The sequence below is a fragment of the Bos indicus x Bos taurus genome, chromosome X (genome assembly GCF_003369695.1).
Source record: "Bos indicus x Bos taurus breed Angus x Brahman F1 hybrid chromosome X, Bos_hybrid_MaternalHap_v2.0, whole genome shotgun sequence".
Lineage (NCBI taxonomy): Eukaryota > Metazoa > Chordata > Mammalia > Artiodactyla > Bovidae > Bos > Bos indicus x Bos taurus.
The window spans coordinates 22611380-22631909 of record NC_040105.1 but is presented as its reverse complement, the minus strand read 5'-3'; the positions used below and the strand labels follow the sequence as shown (position 1 = coordinate 22631909).

The window sequence follows — 20530 nt, the reverse complement described above, 5'->3', positions numbered from 1 at the left end:
ACACAATTCGAAATCAATCTTTCAGTTAGGGTTATTTCTAACTATTCAAAAGATCATTTTTCTGCCTATTCCTAACTTAGTCAAAACAGATTGCCCATTCTTAGAGAAGGAAATAGATGAGCTTCTCCTAGTATTAACATTTCCATGGTGAAGAATCTGATAGACTAAACACAGAGAGAAAACTCGGAATTCTTCCCAAGAGTCAAGAATCATGCTCTGCCCACTGAGGTCTGTAAACGAGCTGAATAGTTTTGATTTGGGCTCTTTATGCTAAATAAAGGCCTAACATTTCACGTGCTGAACATTTCATCTACTGTGGAATGTGAACCCACAGATAACCTTTATTCCCATCCAATGTTCATTAAGTGCAACACAGGATTATTCACTAAAATATTTCAGACTTCCCAAAATGTAGCCATAATTACTATTTTAAAAATATCTTCAGACAATCCTACTTGGGTTTTTTTCCTTGACAAATATAAATTATTCTACTCCAAAAATCACAATACTAGAACTCTATGTTTTCACTCTTCATCCTAATGATCTAATACTTGATTTTCATTTAATGAGTTAGATTTTAAAGAAGAAAATGCTATACTGTATGTTAAGTAACATATAGTAGAAATTATAAAATGATACTGATCAAAGTCAAGAGTCTTACCTAATAGAACCTGAGCATTATTTGGAAATACCTTGCCAGTGTAGCCTCTTTACATAAGTTACAGTGAGCTTTCAAAGTAATAGAAAATGTTTTAGATGACAAGTGACATAATGAAACACTAAGAAAAATCAAATAGGAAATGTGGGGATTTTTTTAATTTTAACTTTTTAAGAGAAAAAACTCATTCATATGAAATGTGTTAAAAACAAAACCAAAACTTTGAAAGAAGCCTTCTTTATAATGCAGACAGCTCACTCACTCTTTTGGAATTTTTACTATATGTTTATAAAAATTAGACATTCTCTTTTAAAATGACAGACAAACTGCATTTAAATTTAAAAGACGTTTATTCTGATTTCCTTGGAAAATTAAGCTGTGAAATGGTTTAGATTACCACATAAACACAAAGTGTTAGCTAGTTGGCAGTTTATTATAAATCACCATACATGATGTTACAGTTCTAGTTGCCAAAGAAAGGTTAATATTGACTTTTCCTCCTCTGCCCAAAGATCCGAGTGACCATATAACTTCATTTTATTTAGGTAGCAAGAAACGAAACCTTTTCCTGATTATATTTTCATTTTTTCTTAAAAGCAAAAGCTTCATTTCTAAAAATAAAATGAGATGAAAATCCCCAATAGAAAAATCAAATCATTTTCCTTCATCTTTTCGAAATTTTAGTTTCGGGAAAAAACCAATAATACAAAAAACCATTTAAAAACAAGTATCAAATCTAAGTACATTGCATATGTAAGAAACTCATGGTAGATACTTACTTCATAGTATTTTTTAATGCAACGTCTAATGTCCATGATCAATTTGTTGCTCAGCTGTACCATAAAGGTCAGAGGAGAAGCCTTACAATTGATGTTACTGCAACGATACAAGCTGGGCTCCATATCAGTTCCCTACAGAAGTTAAGACAGACAAAAAAAAGATTATGAAAGGTTTCTGTGCTTAAATACTTACATGCTGTCCTGCTGTACTGTATTCTTAATTCATTTTATTGGTAAGTTTTTAACCTTATTTTCTCAACCACTTTCTACTCAAAGATCCCCTCAGTCACACATAGCTTCCACTCTTGTCACTATGATAATGGAGAAGAAAACTGAAGGGAAAACCCTGAAATCACTTTTTTTACATTCAATACATGGCAGACTCCATGGATAAAGTAGTCTCCCCTCTGAAAATACCAGTAAAGTCAAGTTACTGGAAATAAACATCCTTCTTAGAGATACTGAGCAAAAATTTAAATTTGTATTTATTCATTCCAAACTTGAAGACAATGCAAGAATATTAATGACAATAGTTTGCTTAGTACTACCAACTTAATTTTTAAGAATAAAGTCTAAAAATTAAGTGTTACACTACAAAATGACCACATCATTAGCTTAGCAAATCTAAAATTTCTGTAACCCCGTCCCCTACAAGTGAAAAATGTATTTGGGGGAGGGGAGAGAGAGGAGGAGCACAAATTTGAAACTATGAATTATTAGTAGTTGGAGAAAACGTTTTGTTTTGTTTTAAACAAAGACAAAGCAAATGTAATATACAGGAAAACTGTTGGGGTTTCTGGAGCATTTGTTTTCCTTCTTGATACTTAAAACATCTTGGTTTCCTGCTCCAATCTGGTATATAACCCTACCCCGCCACACTAAGCAATTCCAGGTGGAAGAGATTTTAGAGCTTGACATCGGCTCTTCCACAGTTAGCCCATCTGCAAGTCGTCAAGCCTCCATGCAATTAACTATCTTATTTACAGCTGTAATGAAGCAAAACTCAAGGATTTAGCAAGTATTGCTGATCTGTGTCTGCCTCTTCCTTGCACTTGCTTCCAAAGACTGCTTTGTTTTGATTCAAAAAAATGCAAAACATCTGCTGTTTGTCCAAATTAACTTAAAATAATTACTTTTAATTTAGATAAAGGATGTATTTTCTTTCAGTTTCAAGGTTTTACATGGTTCTGCTGCCTACTCATTTGCCCATGGCTAGTACATGTATAACACTGCAGTGGAATCAAGTAGATTGGCCAAGTTTCAAGTTCTGATCCAAGGTCAATGATACATTTTTTGGCAGTACTTCTTGAGAGAAATGTCTCCTTGTGACTTTTTTAATGCCTGATATGCAAAGACAGCAGAAAAGATCATCAGAGTAACTTTGTCAAAAAGGAGGCAAGTGGGATGTGTAAAGATAAACAAAAACTTTTCAAAAACACTTAGTTCCCATTAACTTGATTTAAGATAAAGGCAAATATCACTCTAAGTCTTAATAAATTGGGCTGGGAGTGGAGAAATACAGGTTACTAATTAAGGAATTACCATAAAAATACTTTAAGATAATTTAGAATTTTCAGGAGATTCCATTTAAAAAACCAAGGCCAAGCATTCTAGGAAGCCAAAAACAAATATTCAAGTACACTCTATTAAGAGGTTTTAAGCAGAAATAACGTAAGTTGTGAAGGCAGAATTCATATGATGCCAAAATTCTTTAAACACATTAAAAACATTTTTCCTTTTTACACATACAGGGGAGAGAAAGAGGACTTTATACTAGTTCACTCACAAAAGAAACAAAAAGAAACAAAAATAACTAACCGAACCATCTAAGACACTATCATAAATATTCTCGGTTCCACATGTAGGGCATGGGCATTTGAACCTTTCACAGTCCTTGTATTTCTCTTCATCCGTGAGGTGTGCTGGGCCACCAAGTAAAGCATCATTCTCTTCATCTTTATGATAATGATGAACCCTAAATTGGGTGGGGTCAAGTCCTATTAATGTCAAAGAAAAAATAAATTCAGAAAGGTACAATTATTGGAATTCCCTTCTCCTAAAAATACTACAAAGAAATCAGAAGAGTTGTTTCAAATTCATGAAATACATACACAACCATTTGAACTCAAGATAGAGGCTCATATCATCAAGACAAATGACTTCTTTTTTTTTTAAGGAAATTATAAACAAAACAAACTGCATCAAAACAATGCAGAAACAGGCTACTGGACATTTGCATTTGGAAACTACTTACTTCTATGGGATGGTTTTACTATTTTCTTAAAGTTACAGTGACAATCTCCCCAAAAATGCACTATTAAAATCTCCAAAATCAAAGTATTACCATTAAAACTGAAAAGAGAGAATAAAAATCCCATTAAGGAAAACAAGTTCACTGCTATTACAACTCCTTCAAGTGCAGACACAACTGCTAACCCTGATTTCAATGCAGTGGTCAATTCCATCTTGGCTCAGTAGCTAACAGCATGGAGGTTGCTATCTAATTCAGTGGTTAAAATTCAGTAGCAGCATCTGTCAAAACGCAACATGGTTTTACTGTTCTGAATTCAGAAATTTAAAATACATGCAAAAACAATGATCTACAAATTCTATAGGCCAAAATGTCCCATGAAAATCCTGAAGCCAAATATACCTTCTATATTTCAATCAAAACAACATAAGAAATCAACTGATGCATAGTTTACACTATCTTGTTTCCCCAAGCTATTTGAGAAAAGGAAAGATTTTAAGGCCAACAAATTTAACTTACCGTTGACTAAAGCATATATGTCAAAATCCACTATATGAATTTATACTTAAAGATAATTATTCCACTCTATATCTTATTTTCTTGAAAGTATTCCTTAGCAATCCCTAAGAATTCTAGGTATTTTTTGGTTAGAAATATAAAGCTATCATGTTTATTTTAGTATAAATGTAAATAATGTAAAAGTCACTGAGCATAAAAGTCCAAATACTAAAAATATCTAAAAATTGTTTTATCTCTATCAACAGCTTGCATAGTTAGATAATCTAACAGATATATTTAGAATTCAGTGACAAGATTCTAAATCCTAGCTAGTCAACTGTCAAGTGACATCTCATAATCATAAAAGACTTAGGGTTGACTCTGGCAGTTGAAAGGTGCTGAAAAAAGAATGAAAAGGAAAAAAAAAAACCCACTGGGGAGCTGGCTTGTGGACAGAGTTGGAAAGAAATGCATAGCTTTGTGATTAAAAAAGAAAAAATGAAAAGATTCTTGAGTATTGGTTTTCTCATCTGCAAAATGGAGCTACTATACACTTTTAAAGTTTAAATCAGACATTAGAGGACAAATCATTTTCAATGATGCCGATCATGTAAAAAGCACTCAACAAATGCCACATGAATGAAAAAATAAAATAGTGGGTGAACATTATTTATCCATCATTTAGTATTCATTCAAAATTATACATTTGGAAAAATACATGAAACGCACGTTCATGTTGCAGCCAAGTTAATAGCTGCTCTTTGTAGTAATTAAAGTGAGTATTTCCCAACATGATAGTGTATAATAAAAACAAAGACTACACATTCAAAACAAATTGAAAACCTGTTCTTGGTTAGTGATATAAATTATTGTAACATAGATCACACGGCTCACTAGCCACGTGACCCCAAGGCTCACTATACATTTTTATCTTACAAGTTACCTACAGCTTAAGAGAAACAGCAAGTTAGTGAAGTGTGGGGGAATACATATCTTCTCCTTTAAAGACAAGGAGAGACAGAGGAATGGAGTGAGAGAAACTAGGCCCACCCCTGTGAATGGTGCCATTTCTTCTCTGCAGTGAAGGGTAACTGCTGCAAATTCCTGAACCTCTAGTTGTGAATCCAACTGTATTCACATGTCTTGCTTTATTCGGGATTATGAGAAAGCAGCTCCAGTTTTTCTCTGATGGTATGATTATTCCACCAATTTCCCAGGCCAATACTCTTCAAAGAGTATGGAAAAAAATAAGCAAGGGTTTTCTAAAAGACAAGCTTCTTTCACAACCTAAATATCAAGGAACAAAACAAAGCTGGGTTTGCACACAGACAAAACTGGTTGGGCTGCAACCAGGAAGCAATGAAAGCTTTTATAGGCCTCCCTACCAGTCATGTTCACTGAGTGTACCTGAGGCAGCCTGCCCGCTGAACACACCACAACTGGACATGGGTTGTCCTGCTACTTATGGACAAAAGCCCAACAAGTGACTGAGAGTTATAAAAATTACCAGGCCTTATGAAATGTCTACTTTAAATGTCCATTCCCACAAACCACCCTTATCTGCCCAGGGCAATCACAAAACCAACTGGCCCAGCTAATTACTTCATATTTACACACAAGCTGATTTTTTTCCAAGAAAAGGGACTTCATCTCAGTACTTCTGGCCACAAGTCAAAATGGCATATTTTTTTCAATAGAAAATAGGGAGAAGACATTGTAATAACCTTAAAATATTAAGTATATAACAACCCTTGTACAAGTTACTTGAATATAAAAATATCACAAAGAAGTGATTTTCTTGGGAGGACAATTTTAAGTTCAACAGGCAAATCACAGAGGGCTAAGTTAAATCTTTTTAAGAAAACATATTAAGAAGTCATGTTAAAAATATGGATCATTACTGCTAGAATCCTTTTTTAAGGTTAAAATTCACGTTTAAACCCCAAACTTATTCAACATAGAAGTTAATTTTTCCAAATCTGCACAAAACTGGCGATGAACAGCTTATTTCAAAGTTTCAGGAAACTTAAAAGTTTTACTACTTATACCATAAATCGTTAAGCCTGAAATCAAACAGGGAAAAAGTGTCTAGTGCTGCCACCTAGAGGTAGATTTGGAATTTTAAAATGTGCAAAATTGAACTGCTACAAAGAACTCCATTTGTAATTACTGTCCCTCCAAAATGAAACACAATCATCAGAAATGACATTAAAGCAAACTCTTTATGATCACAGTTTCCATACGTGCATATATACTGTATAATCAATATTAAACTGCACACTACACAGTAAGTAATCACAGTAGTCTTTGAGCAACCAAGAGATACAAAACTCAATTCCAAATTCCTTATCTCTTCTATGCAGAGCTTTTCCAAACTGTCTTAAAGAAACAGACTTTATGTCCCAGTTGAGAAAAAGAACTTCTACTAGACTAGCTTTTGACAGATAACTTTAACCATTTGGTCCGGCACAGAATAAAAGAAGGAGCAGCCTATTTGCGCTTGGCACCAGTTATGTGGGGGAAGAGCAGTCATGGAAATGATGTGTGCTTTAACTCAACCCTGTGACTTGTAGTGATCCAGTCACACCATTTTTCTTGGGCTGGAGTAGGGGTGTGGGGGAGGGCGACAACGACGAGACAGGACAGAGGCACAGTGGAATGAAATTAAAATACTGTCATTTATAATTAGAAAATTTATAGGATCTCACATTATTTTGGCAACAGGATCAAAGCTCTCATATTTCAAGAGTATTTATAGAAAGTAACATCATGAGCATTGGACAGGATGAGTTCAGGAGTGGTTTTTTACTTAAGATTGCCCCATTCTTATCACACATACCTCCAATGTAACATATAGAACAGGATTATTTTTTCTACCATTGTATTTTCTAATAATTGTAAACTATTTATCTGTTTTTAGAATGTTCACTTGTCCCCATTTTCAAGGAGTATTTAAAACGCTCCAAACTCAGGGTGTTAGGTTTGGAGGCTGATATATTTGACTAAATAATCATCTTCCAAAGACAAGGTCTTTACTAATGCAACTGCAAATAACTACAGTAAAGTCAATTATGTTCATACAACTATAGGGAAGCAGGAAAGATCCATATGAATAAAATTCCATATGAGTAGAGTAACTGGTATTCACAAGTATACCTTAAACAAATCACTTAAAATACTAGGGAAGCTAACTTATGAAATCCTAATGTGAATATTTTTTTCTAAAAATTTTTTCTAGGAAACGAATCTTTTCCATGAATCCATGCCTTCGTATATGTGGACTTCCTAGAGAACAATAAACAAACTGAAAATTTAGTATGATTAAAGAAAAAAATACTTAAATGAACTTTTAAAAGGTGAATGCTACATCCATAAAAAGCCCTGTATAAGAATGTTCATAGCATCTTTATTCATAATACTCATAAATTGGAAACAATTTGAGGTCCATCAACAGGAGAATGAATATCAAACTGGTAGCATATACCATGGAATACTACTCAGCAACGAAAAAGACAATACTGATACAGGCAACAAGATGTATGAATCTCAAAAATATGCTAAGTGAAAGAAGTTGAACACAAAAAGCATGTACCAGTGGAGATCACTTGTGCAAAATTCTATAACAGGCAAAACTAACATATGGTTATAAAAATCAGATGAGTGGCTCCTTTTGTGGGAGGGAGGGTATGGACTGGGGAAGAGTACAAGGGAACTCTCTAGGCAATCGAAATATTCTGTGTTTTGATACACTGACTGTGTGATATGCATGGTATGTTAATTATCCTTTAGAAGAAAGCACTCCAAATAAAAAACGTTTGCAACATATATTACCAAAGAACTCATTTAGAACATATAAGGAATGCCTGCAAATCAGTAAGAAAAAGACTACTCAACAGTAAAGCAGAAAAAGACTTGAACTGATCTCTTACAAAAGGAAATATTCAAATGGCCAATAAGCATGATAACAGGTGCTCAACTGTATTAGTCATCAAAGAAACACAAATTAAAACCATAACATTATGCCACAACATGAAATGAAGAAGAGAGGAAAACACCAAGTACTGCTGAGAATGGCAGGCACTCAAACGCTGCTAGTAGCAGCTCTAAATTAGTAGAACCATGTTAGATAATTGGTAACATCTACGAACACTGAACATATATGCCCACTATGACCAAGCCAATCTGCTCCTAAGTATATACCCAACAGAAATACATATAATTTTTCAACAGAAGATATGTACTAGAATGCCTAATACTGATAACCACCCAGCGTGGAAAGAATCCATTGGTAGGTAGTCACACAGTGTGAGATATTCATAGTAGACAGAAATGAAGTACGACCACATGGACCCATTTCACAAACAGACTGAATGAAAGTAGCCAGACATTAAGAGTAAAGACATAATTTATGCAGCATTGAAATATAAGAAAACCTCATCTATGATGTTGTAAGTCATGATAGTAATTTTCTGTTGGGGCATGGAGGACAATCTCTAGAAGGGGATAGGAGGGGCTTCTGAGGATACAATAATATATTGTTTCTTGTGCTCAGGACTGACTACACTGGTACGTGTCTACTTTGGAAAAATTCATGGAGCAGTTAGGTTCTTGTGAACTTTTCTGTATGTCTGTTATATAAGAAATTCATATTGATTTCTCTTACCATACACAAAAATAAATTCAAAATGGATTAAAGACTTTATAAATATAAGACTTGAATAAAAGAATTCCTAGGAAAAAACTAAGAAGTACCATCTTTGACACTGGTCTTAGCAGTTATTTTTTTGGCTATATCTTCTCAGGCAAGGGAAACAAAAGCAAAATTAAACAAACAGGGTCACATCAAATTAAAAAGCTTTTTGCACAGACAAGGAAACTATCCACAAAAGAAAAGGTAGCCCACTTGAATGGGAGAAAATATCTGCAAATAATATATCCGATAAGGAGTTAATATTCAATACATAGAAAGCTCATACAACTCAACACACACAACAAAAACCCTGATTTTAAAAATGGGCAGAGGACATGAACAGACATTTCTCCAAAGAAGACAAACAGATGGCCAACAGGCACATGAAAAGATGCTCAACATCACTAATCACCAGGGAAATGCAAATCAAAACCACAGTGAGCTATCACCTCACACCTGTCAGAATGGATATTATTAAAAAGACAACAAATAACTAGTGTTACCAACGATGTAGTGTGAAGGGAACCCTTGTGCACTGTTGGTGGGATTATACATTATTACAACTACTATGGAACACAGTATTGTGGTTTCTCAAAAAAATTAAAAATAGAACTGTCATACGATCTAGCAATTTAGCATCTGGTACTTATCAGGGGAAAAAAAAAACACTAACTCAAAAAGATACATGACTCAAATGCTCACTGAAGCATTATTTATAATAGTCATGATACGGAAGCAATCTCAGGACCCATCAATAGATGAATGGATAAAGAAGATGTGTTATGTGTGCGCGTGCGCACACGCACACACACATACACACACATACACACAGGAATATTACTCAGTCACCAAAAACTGAAATTTTGCATTTGTGACAACATGGATGGATCTAGAGGGTACTATGCCAAGTAAAATAAGATAGAGAAAGATGAATACCACAGGATAACAATAAATGTGGACTCTAAAAAGCAAAACAAAATGAAAACAAACTCACAGATACAGAGAGCAAACAGCTGACTGTCAAAAGGGAGAGGGAGTTGGATATAATATATAACATAAGGAGTATGGTCAATAACACTGCAGTAACTTTGTATGGGGACAGAGGATTATTAGATTTACTGTGATGATCATCTCATAATGTATACAAATCTCAAATCACTACACAGTACATCTAAAACTAAATAACACTGTATATATCAACTATATTTCAACTTAAAAAAAAGAAAATTTATACACTGAAAAAGGTAGGAAAACTGAATACGAAGTATCTCTCATGCTATATCTCTGAGTTTGTTTCAAAATGTGTTAGATTCCAATCAGACATTATGCATCTCCTCACAAAGGTACAGACCATTACCTAGGAAGTTGGATTAGCAAAAATTTAAGCTGAACCAAAATATGGGCAAGTCTTTAGATCTAATTACCATTTTACAAGAAACAGAGAGGACAGAGGGATGTGTTAAAGGATATCTCCAGGATGCAAACAGCAAACTCCAGAATAAGGGACATTCCATAGGACAAAAATTGCTGGTTTCTCTAACAAATAAATTGGAAGGGTCAAAAAACAAAACAGGGATAGAGAAGATTAACTATCATCTGGACTCTGACTAGATTCCAGTTCAAAGAAGGAGCTTCATTTTAAAGGAAAAATGCATTCACAGTACGACTGGGGAAATACACTTATTGGATATGTGATGAAAAAAGAAATTGTGGGGTTTTTTTTCCCCATAGTGATAATGTTACACTTATGCTAAAAGGGGGGAACCTTACCTTTTAGAAATGCAAAATGAAATACCAATATTTATAGGTAAAATGATACAATGTCTAGAGTTCACTTCAAAATCATCAGAGGCGGTGAAGAGGAGGAAGGTTGGCCACAGCTGCAGAATGGTTGTAGCTGGGTGGTGAGCAAATGGGAGCTCCTTACACAGTTCTCTTTACTATTACACGTTTGGAATTTTTTTATAATAAAAAAATTTTAAATACTACAGATCCAACTGAATGATAAACAATTGACTGTACAAGTGGCAAGCAACTGAACCTGCTTTTCACAGCAACAACAAACCGTTCCATAAGATAAATGAGAAATGTCTGAGTATTTTAAAAGAAATAATATCCAAACCTGTGGGTTAAGTAAACTCCCAAGAGTTTTACTGTCTTGCAAAAGATAACTCCCACAATCATGATGGAGAAAAAAAATCCTGCTAGACAGGATTGTTTTTAATGCCCTTGATGATAGCCCTGAACGTGAATTTTAACTTAATGAGACCTGTACCTCTAAGCAAGAAAAAAACTTGGAAGTATCTTCTTTCCTATTTTTAGATGTGAGAAAACACAGTAACTTTATGCTGAAAAAATATTTGGAAAATAACACAAAGGAATAGACCAAGAAAAGATTTTGCTTCTCTTACAGCAAAATCCTCTTCTCTCCATCTATGTTGGTAGATATGGGGTGGGGGTGATGTGCAGAGTCATGCTACAGGTTCCTAAACACCCACCTTTTTACAAGTGAGTTAGTAACTGCTTAACAATTTTTTCCATCTGATTTTTTTAAATTAATTAATTCATTTTAGTTGGAGGCTAATTATTTTACAATATTATAGTGGTTTTTGCCATACACTCACTTGAATCAACCATGGGTATACAAGTGTTCCCCATCCTGAACCCCCCACCCACTTCCCTCCCCATCCCATCCCTCAGGGTCATCCCAGTGCACCAGCCCTGAGCACCCTATCTCATGCATCGAACCTGGACTCGTGTATTTCACATATGATAATATACATGTTTCAATGATATTCCCATCTGATTTTATAAAAACTATCTTACTTTAGTTATAAGAATATTTATATTTTTTCAACAAAGGAGGAACGTAAAACTCATCATCTTTACACTTTTCTGAATTAACCATATGTATACATTTTACACAGTTTAAGTATCTGTGCACAATGCTGTACTCAGCTCTTTTTCATTATATTACGTCTTACCCATTTTTCTATAGGCTACACAGTCTTGGCATCATTTTAGTATGTTTAATATGATGATCTTTAAAATCTTGATCTATAATTAATAATACAGTATCACATACTTAAAAGTTGCTGCAAGTAGATCTTAAGCATTTTCACCACACTACCCCTGCCCCACAGAAGGGTGAGGTGATGATTATGTTAATTATCTTGATCTTGGTAAACATTCTACAATGTAAACATATCTCTAGTCATCACACTGTACACTTTAAATACATACAATTATATTTGCCAATTACTCCTCAATGAGTTAAATTTTTAAAAATGGATCAAACTTAAATAATGTGAGAAATCTCCATTTTCCTTTGGAAATTCCAAGCCTTACAAAGTCAGAGCAAGAAATCACTACTCCTAGCAATTCCTCTCGGCATGCTCTGGTGGGGCTCTAAGTTCTTAGAGGTATGCCTGAGTCAGGTAAACAGTGCCACTGCAGGCCCTTGGCACGGTGAACCTGGGTCACAGGCACAAGCGCTGTGCGCTCACCTTGTAAAGACTGAGGTGCAATGCAGTGCAACGAATACCCTTTGTGAGACTCTCTGTGAACTCCCTCATGTGCCCTGAAGAGCAGCTGGGATGGCCTGGAAGTCAGGGCTCTGCTGCTCATCACTGGGCTGGAAGCACAGACACACAGATAGCCACTCCCAACTCCACACGCACAGTGCAAACCCACATGGCCTCAAACATCTCCATTTTCATAAACTCTTCCTGGGTGGCCCCAGCTAGAAGTGGGCTCTGCTTCTTCCAAAACACTGAAAAATTTATTTTGCCTCTTTTGGGATATGTACTTGTGCTGGCCCTAGATTTTCCCACAAGAGGGAAATTGACTCAACAGGCTGGGCTGTAATTGAAGAACCTCAGCCAACTCAACTTTGTACCCTTCACAGCACCCATTACTCAGGTCTTCAACATTCATCTGTTCCATGGATGCATAAGAAAGCCAGGAGCATGAGCCATTCAGTGACATGCTTGGATTGGCACCCAGCCTGAGATGGGGTTCTTATCTGCTGAGCAGACTTACTATCCTACATTGCAGTTGGTGTAATCTTTTGTTTTAAATTTTATTATAAATTATGTCATATTAAATATCTAAGGTTTGGAAATGATGGTCATGTATGTACATTCTTCTGAGAGCTTAATCATGAAAAAAGGCAAAGTCTTCACTGATCAAGAAAGCAATGCCTGAGGCACCTGCTGTGGCATCATCCCACTCCCACCACCACCTTTGTATGTATCTCTCTCTGGGTCTACCAAAGGCACACCCATACATGGCACGGCCTGCGGTGGCATTTCATTTCTTAGAAAATGCCACTGAACTCTGTGTATTGACAGAAACCACCTTCTGTAAGGTGGCATGGCCATTTTATAAAAAGAGGGGTTTTTACTTTCCAATTTAACTCAGGAACACAGTGGCTTAAGTGTGTTCCCTTGTTTTAAGCACTACTTTCAGAGATTAAATTTAAAATTTTCATGTTCTTCAAATATCAATAATTTCTCAGGACCAGTGAAAAAACAGCCCTGATAGCCAAATGCCTGAAATTTTATAACTGACCATGAAGAAATGTACTTGAAAGTTATTGTACAAAATCATTCCTCATCAGAGTAAAGATATTATATAATTTTAAGTATTGTCATGTATTAAATATAAATTTATTAAAAGATGAAATTCAAGAATGAACTTTAGAATATTCTCATTCCCAGCCTGTTTTGCTAGGTACAGAAGACTATTTGGATGTTGGAGCATACTGTGAATATTTCATCCACAGAATATAGAGAGCTTTCATTAGAACAAGAGAGAAAAAAACCTATAGTCTAGAGAACAAAAGCTAAGAGTTCCAAGTTTTAGTGGCCATGTTTCCCATAGGGCTATTGTATAAGAAGAGTAATACTATATTTTTTTCTATTCACAGATGGAAAAGAGTAAAATTTAGCTTTATTTAAGCCCAATAGCAATAATCTTGCATGGGTTTCAGAAAAATGATACACATTTTACTGTGGGATAATGAGGACCATTAGTTATTAGGGAGAACAAATTATTCTCTTTCAATTCAACAGACTTATTCACTCACTCATTTAATAGACTATCCTCTCTCCCTTTCACTGAAACGACCTTCCTATATAGAACACCTGGCCATGCAACATGCCACCAGACAGACTTCAGGAGGTATTCTGACAGGGAGAAATAGTCAGAGCATTTCCAAAATGAAGCCACAGGATAAAACCAACACTTGATGCATGCCTTTCATTTCAAGGAAAGCAGTATAAAAGCAACAGAAAAAGAGGTAGTTGAAAAATATAGTTGCTCTCCACAAAGGAGTCTTAAAATAAAAAAATCATGAACTTAATAATTTTCCTAAATGAAATTATGCCATTATTCCTGATTTCTTTATACTAGCTAAAAGGACAAAGTAGCAAACTTCACTGAAGTTTCAACACTGTAATACATTTCATTAGTCAAAGATAAAAACTACATTAAAAGCAAGAGAATTATTTTATGTCTGTGATTAGACGGTTGGAGGGCTTATATTTTATGTGTACATTTGCAGACTTCAACTCATTTAACAGTGTCAGTTCACTAACTGCAGTTTTTTTTAATATAAAGAAAACAGATTTAGAACTTTAAAAACAAATTACAGTAATTTTATGCCTATAGCTTGCACCTCTTAGAAACCAGGCACCCCCTTACACTCCCCTTCTTTCCCACCACTTCCCTATCTCCTCCCTCCTCCTCTAAAACCACAGGCTAAGTGAGAACTGATAACAGGGGCCTTGAATCCCCTAGTGAAGAACAGCCACCCTAATTTTCCCTTGGGGTGGAGGAACAAAGGATGCAGATCAAAATGCAGCTCCTAAAAAGGGCAGGGGGCAGATGCTTACACAGATCTCCCCAGCCAGCTTCCACATTTTCTACACATCTTCATGGTGACTGGCACTTGCTGTTCTGCACTTCATTACTGTGGACCCTCCTATGAGCAAAGAAGTAAAGATAAAGGACTGGGAGATTTACTACAAATGTAGATAGGTATGTGGATACTGCTGGTGATGCCGGGGCTGCGGTAGGAGGAGGCAGACTGCACAACGATGACAACTTCACATGTCTTCAGCATAAAAACTGCTGTCAAGTAGCAGAAGATAAAGATGAGAAAAAGATAAAAAGGGGAGCAGCTGCAGCTCCTTCAGGGTGAGAGACACAGGCCCTTCAGCAGCTCTAAGCAGCTACCCAGAAACGAGAGCTTTCAGGCGATGGAGGTAGGAGAGGGGTGATGTGCACACAGTCACATGGTCCCCTCGGTAGACTGAGGGTGCTAAGTAACACCAAGAACGCTCTGAAGATGGAGCTCCCCAGCCTACCAGCTTTGAAAATAATACATGAAAACTGGATTCATAAGATAGCCACAATGATGAGAAAGTTTGTCTTTAAGCAGTTACTATGTGCCTGCGATTTAATGGATATGAAAAGGATCTTAAATACAACCCTGGAACTAACAAAATCAGTCTGGTCTGCTCCTTGTACAGCCAGTCTTGAGATATCCAAGTGGGCATCAGCCTGTCTACCAACTAGGATCTACCACCTAGGGCTCTTCTGCTGAAATACAAGGCTCCACCCTTATCTGTTAAATGTCAGTTGAGAGATGAGGCTTGTTTCATCTACCTCTCCTCAGCTCCAGGCCACCAGAAAATTCAGTACTAAGGAACGAAAGGGCAATGGTTAGCCTTTGGATCAGGTTCTTGATGATCCAAACTAAAACCAGGAAGATCTACTCTAAAAAAACAAATGCTTTGTGCAGGCGTTTACCAGTGGGGAGAAGAGGAAGCATGAAGAGGATGAAGCTCCCAGGTCTTTGCATCAACACTATACCACTCCTGGTTGAGGGCGTGGGTCACAACCTCTCCCAGGTAAGAAGTAGTGGTGGTATAAGCACAAGCTTTGGAGTCACACAGAGCTGACTCCCAGTCCAAGCACAGTCGGCCACTTACTAGCGATGTGACAAGACCAAGTTAGTTACCTCTCTAAGCCTCAGCTTTCTTCTCTGTAAAATGGAGGAGATACAACATAGCCTCATGGGGTTACTGAAAGGATTAAATGAGATAACATATGCAAAGGACTTATTACAATTTCTGATAGAGTAAGCACTCAAGGCGGAGGAGAGGGAAAAAAAAAAGAAGGAAGCTCAAAAATATTGTGCACTTATGCTCCCTCCTCCCAGCTGAGGATTTATAAACATCATCAAATACAACTCAACTTTGAGAATACATTATATGATGATTTTGGTAGCAGAATTTTATCTTCCTAATTATGTTTTGCTTAGGCAAATGTCAAAAATGAGTTTCCACTTCCAGAGCAGACACTAATGGGAGAATGGAGAGAAGGAGGTGCGGGGGCGAAGGGGGCATGCTGGCGGGGAGGAGCCCAGAAACACATTCAACAAGAGCAGTGTGGAAAGTATGTGACTTGATGATTCATCTGTCCAATCTCAGTCTACAAACGCACACCAAGAGATAACTGCATGCAAATCTGATGGACTAGAGGAGTCTGGACATATTTCTGCACAGGCCTGACAGTGAGTGGGGCGTGGTCAAGATCAGGCACTAACCCTGCCCAGGCCTAGATGGAGCATCTCAAGTGCACCTCTAATGGCTCCTTCAGAACAACTCTAGTTTATGACTCCAGAGACCAAGGCTGACACCAAGCTTCAGAGGTTTGCGAAAGCCAGAGTTCATGAACATCAGAACCAGAGTTTGAACCCAGGTCCCTATGATGCCAAAGCCTGTGTCTTAAGCCAGACATTTCAATGAGAGGAGGGGGAGAATTTTCCATGAAGCAGGGACAGATTAAGGAATGCCATATTTAGACGACAAAATAAGTTGAGCTAGAAATAAAGGTTGGAGCTAGAAAAGTTAGCCTATAACTGCCCAAGTCACAGACTGTAAGATGTCAGTGGCAACTGGACTTACAGATAGTGAGGAGCTAGCCAGGGATTTTATTAGGCAGTTATTCTAAAAATATTCATCATTATGTACAATGGCATAGAGAGCAGAGACCTTAAAGCAATGTAACTCTCAATATGCTGGTCATCTAGAAATATGCCCAGGGCTGGTTATGAAATACATTTCCAAGCAAGAGATGACAATCTGATGACCTGGCAAAAAGTCAAAGAAAGAATGAGCTGTCAGGGATGGATGGAACCTCCAGAGATGATGAGAAATTAGGTGTCAACTAATTCCTAGAAGATAATGAGTCCAGTCTTAGAAAAAATTTTAAAAGCCAGAGCAGGATATTCAAAGGGAATCAAATACAAGTTAATGTATTTAATGTCTTATAATGTTAAAAAAGTTGTACATTCTCACTCCATGCGAAAACACATTTAGAGTCTGAGACAAGAGGAAACAATAATCAAGATACAATAAATCTTATTAAGGAAAGTTCACTGATTAAACCAACAATGAAGTAAGCTCAGAGACTAGGAGATGCCTAAAACCTTCTCCTATCTTTTCTTTTGCCTCCTCTCTCTCCCCTCAGCATCTGCTGAGTGCAGGCACGGGAGCAGGCATCTGCCTACATAGGTAGCAAGTCTGTGCGGTCGACAGTCTAGGAGGGGAGACAGACATTAACCAAACAACGACAAAAACAAATGCCCAACTGCAAATGAAGAAGTCGTCAAAACGGTACCGTGCCTCTAAACAAAGCTCCTGACAGGTAAGGGAGGACCATATGGCCTGCTATCACTGGGTGCTGAAATAAGGGAGCTCGGGACACTTACCTAACCAGGATGCAATGAGGATAGCATCAATTCCATCTATTGGCTCACATATTCGAGCCACGACTGGGTGGATCTGCTGGGCCAGGTAGTACTGGGTATCAATGCTTAAATTGTCCTGCTTCTGCAGCTGCTCGGGTGCATAGGCCCTCTGACCCGCAGTGAGATTGGAACCATCCTATAAGAGGACACAGTACAGGGAAAGTTGTGAGAAATCACACGTACTTGGCCAAAGAGACGGACACTTCAAGTTTTATATATTCAATTCCAAAGCCCAAGAAGTCCTTTTGACCTGTTGGTGGTCATAAGCATCTAACGGGAGGAAGATCAAGGAGAACGACTTACCCACGGTCCAGGAATGTAAATCCAGCATGTGTTGTGTTCTATTTTTTGTTGAAACATGAAACCAACAAGATGGCATGACTAGATTAAATAATTCCACCTGCCATATCACAGAAACACACAGGGAAGACTTGCTAACAAAGGCCTTCTAGAAGCCATGACCAAAAAATGTGTGACCCTTTTATTACGTTAATGTCATAGTATCATCTTAAAGACTGGGTGTGTATGTGTATTCAACATCTCTTGTTGAAAGCTGTTAAGTGTCACTGAGAAATAAATGAGCAAGGGGAAAAGAAAAGAGCATGAAACCCAACAGTAGTAACCTACGCACAAGATAAAATGCATGCGTGTGCTCAGTGGCTCAGTCATGTGTGACTCTTTGTGACCCCATGGACTGCAGCCTACCAGGCTCCTCTGTACATGTGATTTCCCAAGCAAGAATACTGGAGTGGGTTGCCATTTCCTTCTCCAAGGGATCTTGCCGACCCAGGGATCGAACCCACGTCTCTTGCATCTCCTGCACTGGCAGACGGATTGTTTACCACTGCACCACCTGGGAAGCTCACAGGAATAACAGGTAAGAGTAAATTGGCCCATACACAGTCCTGTGCACAGTGTCATCACCATGTGTGAATCAAAAAGGCATCACACCACTGGACCAACATCCAACAACTAACTCCACTCTTTCTCTTGTCTGCAACAACAGAATTTAATGTTCAGATTCATAAATTTTAACTATTCACAGTTCTCAGCTGCTCTGAAAACTGATTACAATATTAATCCTATTCTTTGATTTCCTGCTACAATCAGTCCCTTCTCAGTTCAGCGCCAAAGTCAAAGCAAAGGCCACCTTTCACATCATTGTCTTACAACAAACTAGAGGCAATGGCCTCTTTCTCTGGCTAGGCTCCTGACAGAAACAAACTAGGGTGTGTATCAACGAGCTTCTACCTATGCTAAGATATAATGAAAGAACTAGAAAGGAAGCAAACCTCAGATTATAGGGCTTCCCTGGGGACTCTGCAGTAAAGAATCGACCTGCAATGCAGGAGATCCAGGTGCGATCCCTGCGTTGGGAAGATCCCCTGGAGGAGGGCATGGCAACCCACTCCAGTATTCTTGCCTGGAGAATCCCATGGACAGAGAAGCCTGGCAGGCTATATAGTCCATAGGGTAGCAAAGAGTCAGACACGACTGAAGCAACTGAGCATGCATGCAAATCTCAGATTAAAAGACTTGTTTATAATTATTTTTCAGGAGTTCACTGTACAGTAAGAGAATTTAGGCAGAATTAATCAACTTTAATTATTGCCATTTTAAAAGTCTGAATTATTAGATGGGAATAGGATGTCAATGACAAAAAGAGTATGAAAGATCCTTGAGCAGTGTCTTTATGCACCACAACTATATTCGGACTGCCTTTTAACAAACACAGGAAATCTGATCAATTAATAGAATCACAGTTTTTTAAAAAACTGATCTGTCCTTGAGATTATAGTAATGTTGAGTTTTAAAAAATTTTAATAAAGAATAAAAACCAAATTTGTGGAGGCAAATTATTTTTTTAAATGGTGCTTGAGTTACTTTCCAATGTATCATTAGATGTTCTCATGTAAGACACGTCTATAAAAAAAGTTGACAAAGTTCCAAGCATATTCTCAGTTGAAGAGCTTTTTAAGTATCCCCACAAAAGACTAGTTTTTTAACAGTGACCCAAATGTGTTTCTTATTATATTTTAAAAATCTGAGCTCAAATATGACTAAATTAAAAAGAATTGGAATGATGACAGGTTTTCCTGTGTTATGTTGGGAAAACATTTAGGCTGTGACATAACTGATTCAAAGACCTAATTCTCTAACATAGCAAGACCCTATGGTACATGCAAAAACATACAGCATACACCTTAACAACAGACTGAGAAGCAAGGCTGGCACCTCCCTGAACTGCCAGTGTAGTAATTTGTGAACTTCACAAAGTACATACTTCACAAGGACAACCAGACATGGTGAATCCATTCCAAACGATGTGGTCATCTTTACTAGGACACCAATGGGCAAAAAGATTTAACAGATGACAACTGGAAGCCTTGAAACAATTATGTTAAAGGCATACCTTATGAAAATTATGTCTGATGAAAGTTAAATAATAAAGGATTTAACACTTAATCAACAAGTGGAAGTTAATTTAAGATCTCTGCAAATAATTCACATTAGGTTTAATAAGACTATGAACTACAATGTAAATTATTATATACCACAAACACTACTCTCTGAACTCAATGGAATTTGTAGTCTGAGTAAGTTATCAGGAGAGCAGTATACTCAAAATGTAAATTTTAAACAAAAGAGAACCTGTTTAGGAGCTATACTATTCTTAGAGGGCACCTTTGCTTAGAGCAGTAAACAGTTCTCTTAAACTTAAACATTTGCAGAAACATCTTCTAAAAATATGATTGTGTTAGGAAAGAGAAAGAATAATCTGAGTGCTTAAAAGCAAAAGAGGTAGGCAGCTTTGCTTAGCAAATATACTGAA

The 20530-nt window shown here is 37.0% G+C and overlaps 1 protein-coding gene across 4 annotated transcripts in view; it reads right to left on the bottom strand.

The window, feature by feature from the left end:
- The window catches only part of POLA1 (DNA polymerase alpha 1, catalytic subunit), a 295724-nt gene that overhangs the window by 149292 nt on the left and 125902 nt on the right, over positions 1 to 20530 (bottom strand). For all 4 annotated transcript variants that reach the window (XM_027535159.1, XM_027535161.1, XM_027535160.1 and 1 more), the window contains exons 32-34: positions 17659 to 17833; positions 3256 to 3434; positions 1438 to 1569 (exon numbers count right to left, since the gene is read on the bottom strand). In XM_027535159.1, the coding sequence (XP_027390960.1) occupies positions 1438 to 1569; positions 3256 to 3434; positions 17659 to 17833 (486 nt within the window). The remainder of the gene's footprint in view (positions 1 to 1437; positions 1570 to 3255; positions 3435 to 17658; positions 17834 to 20530) is intronic.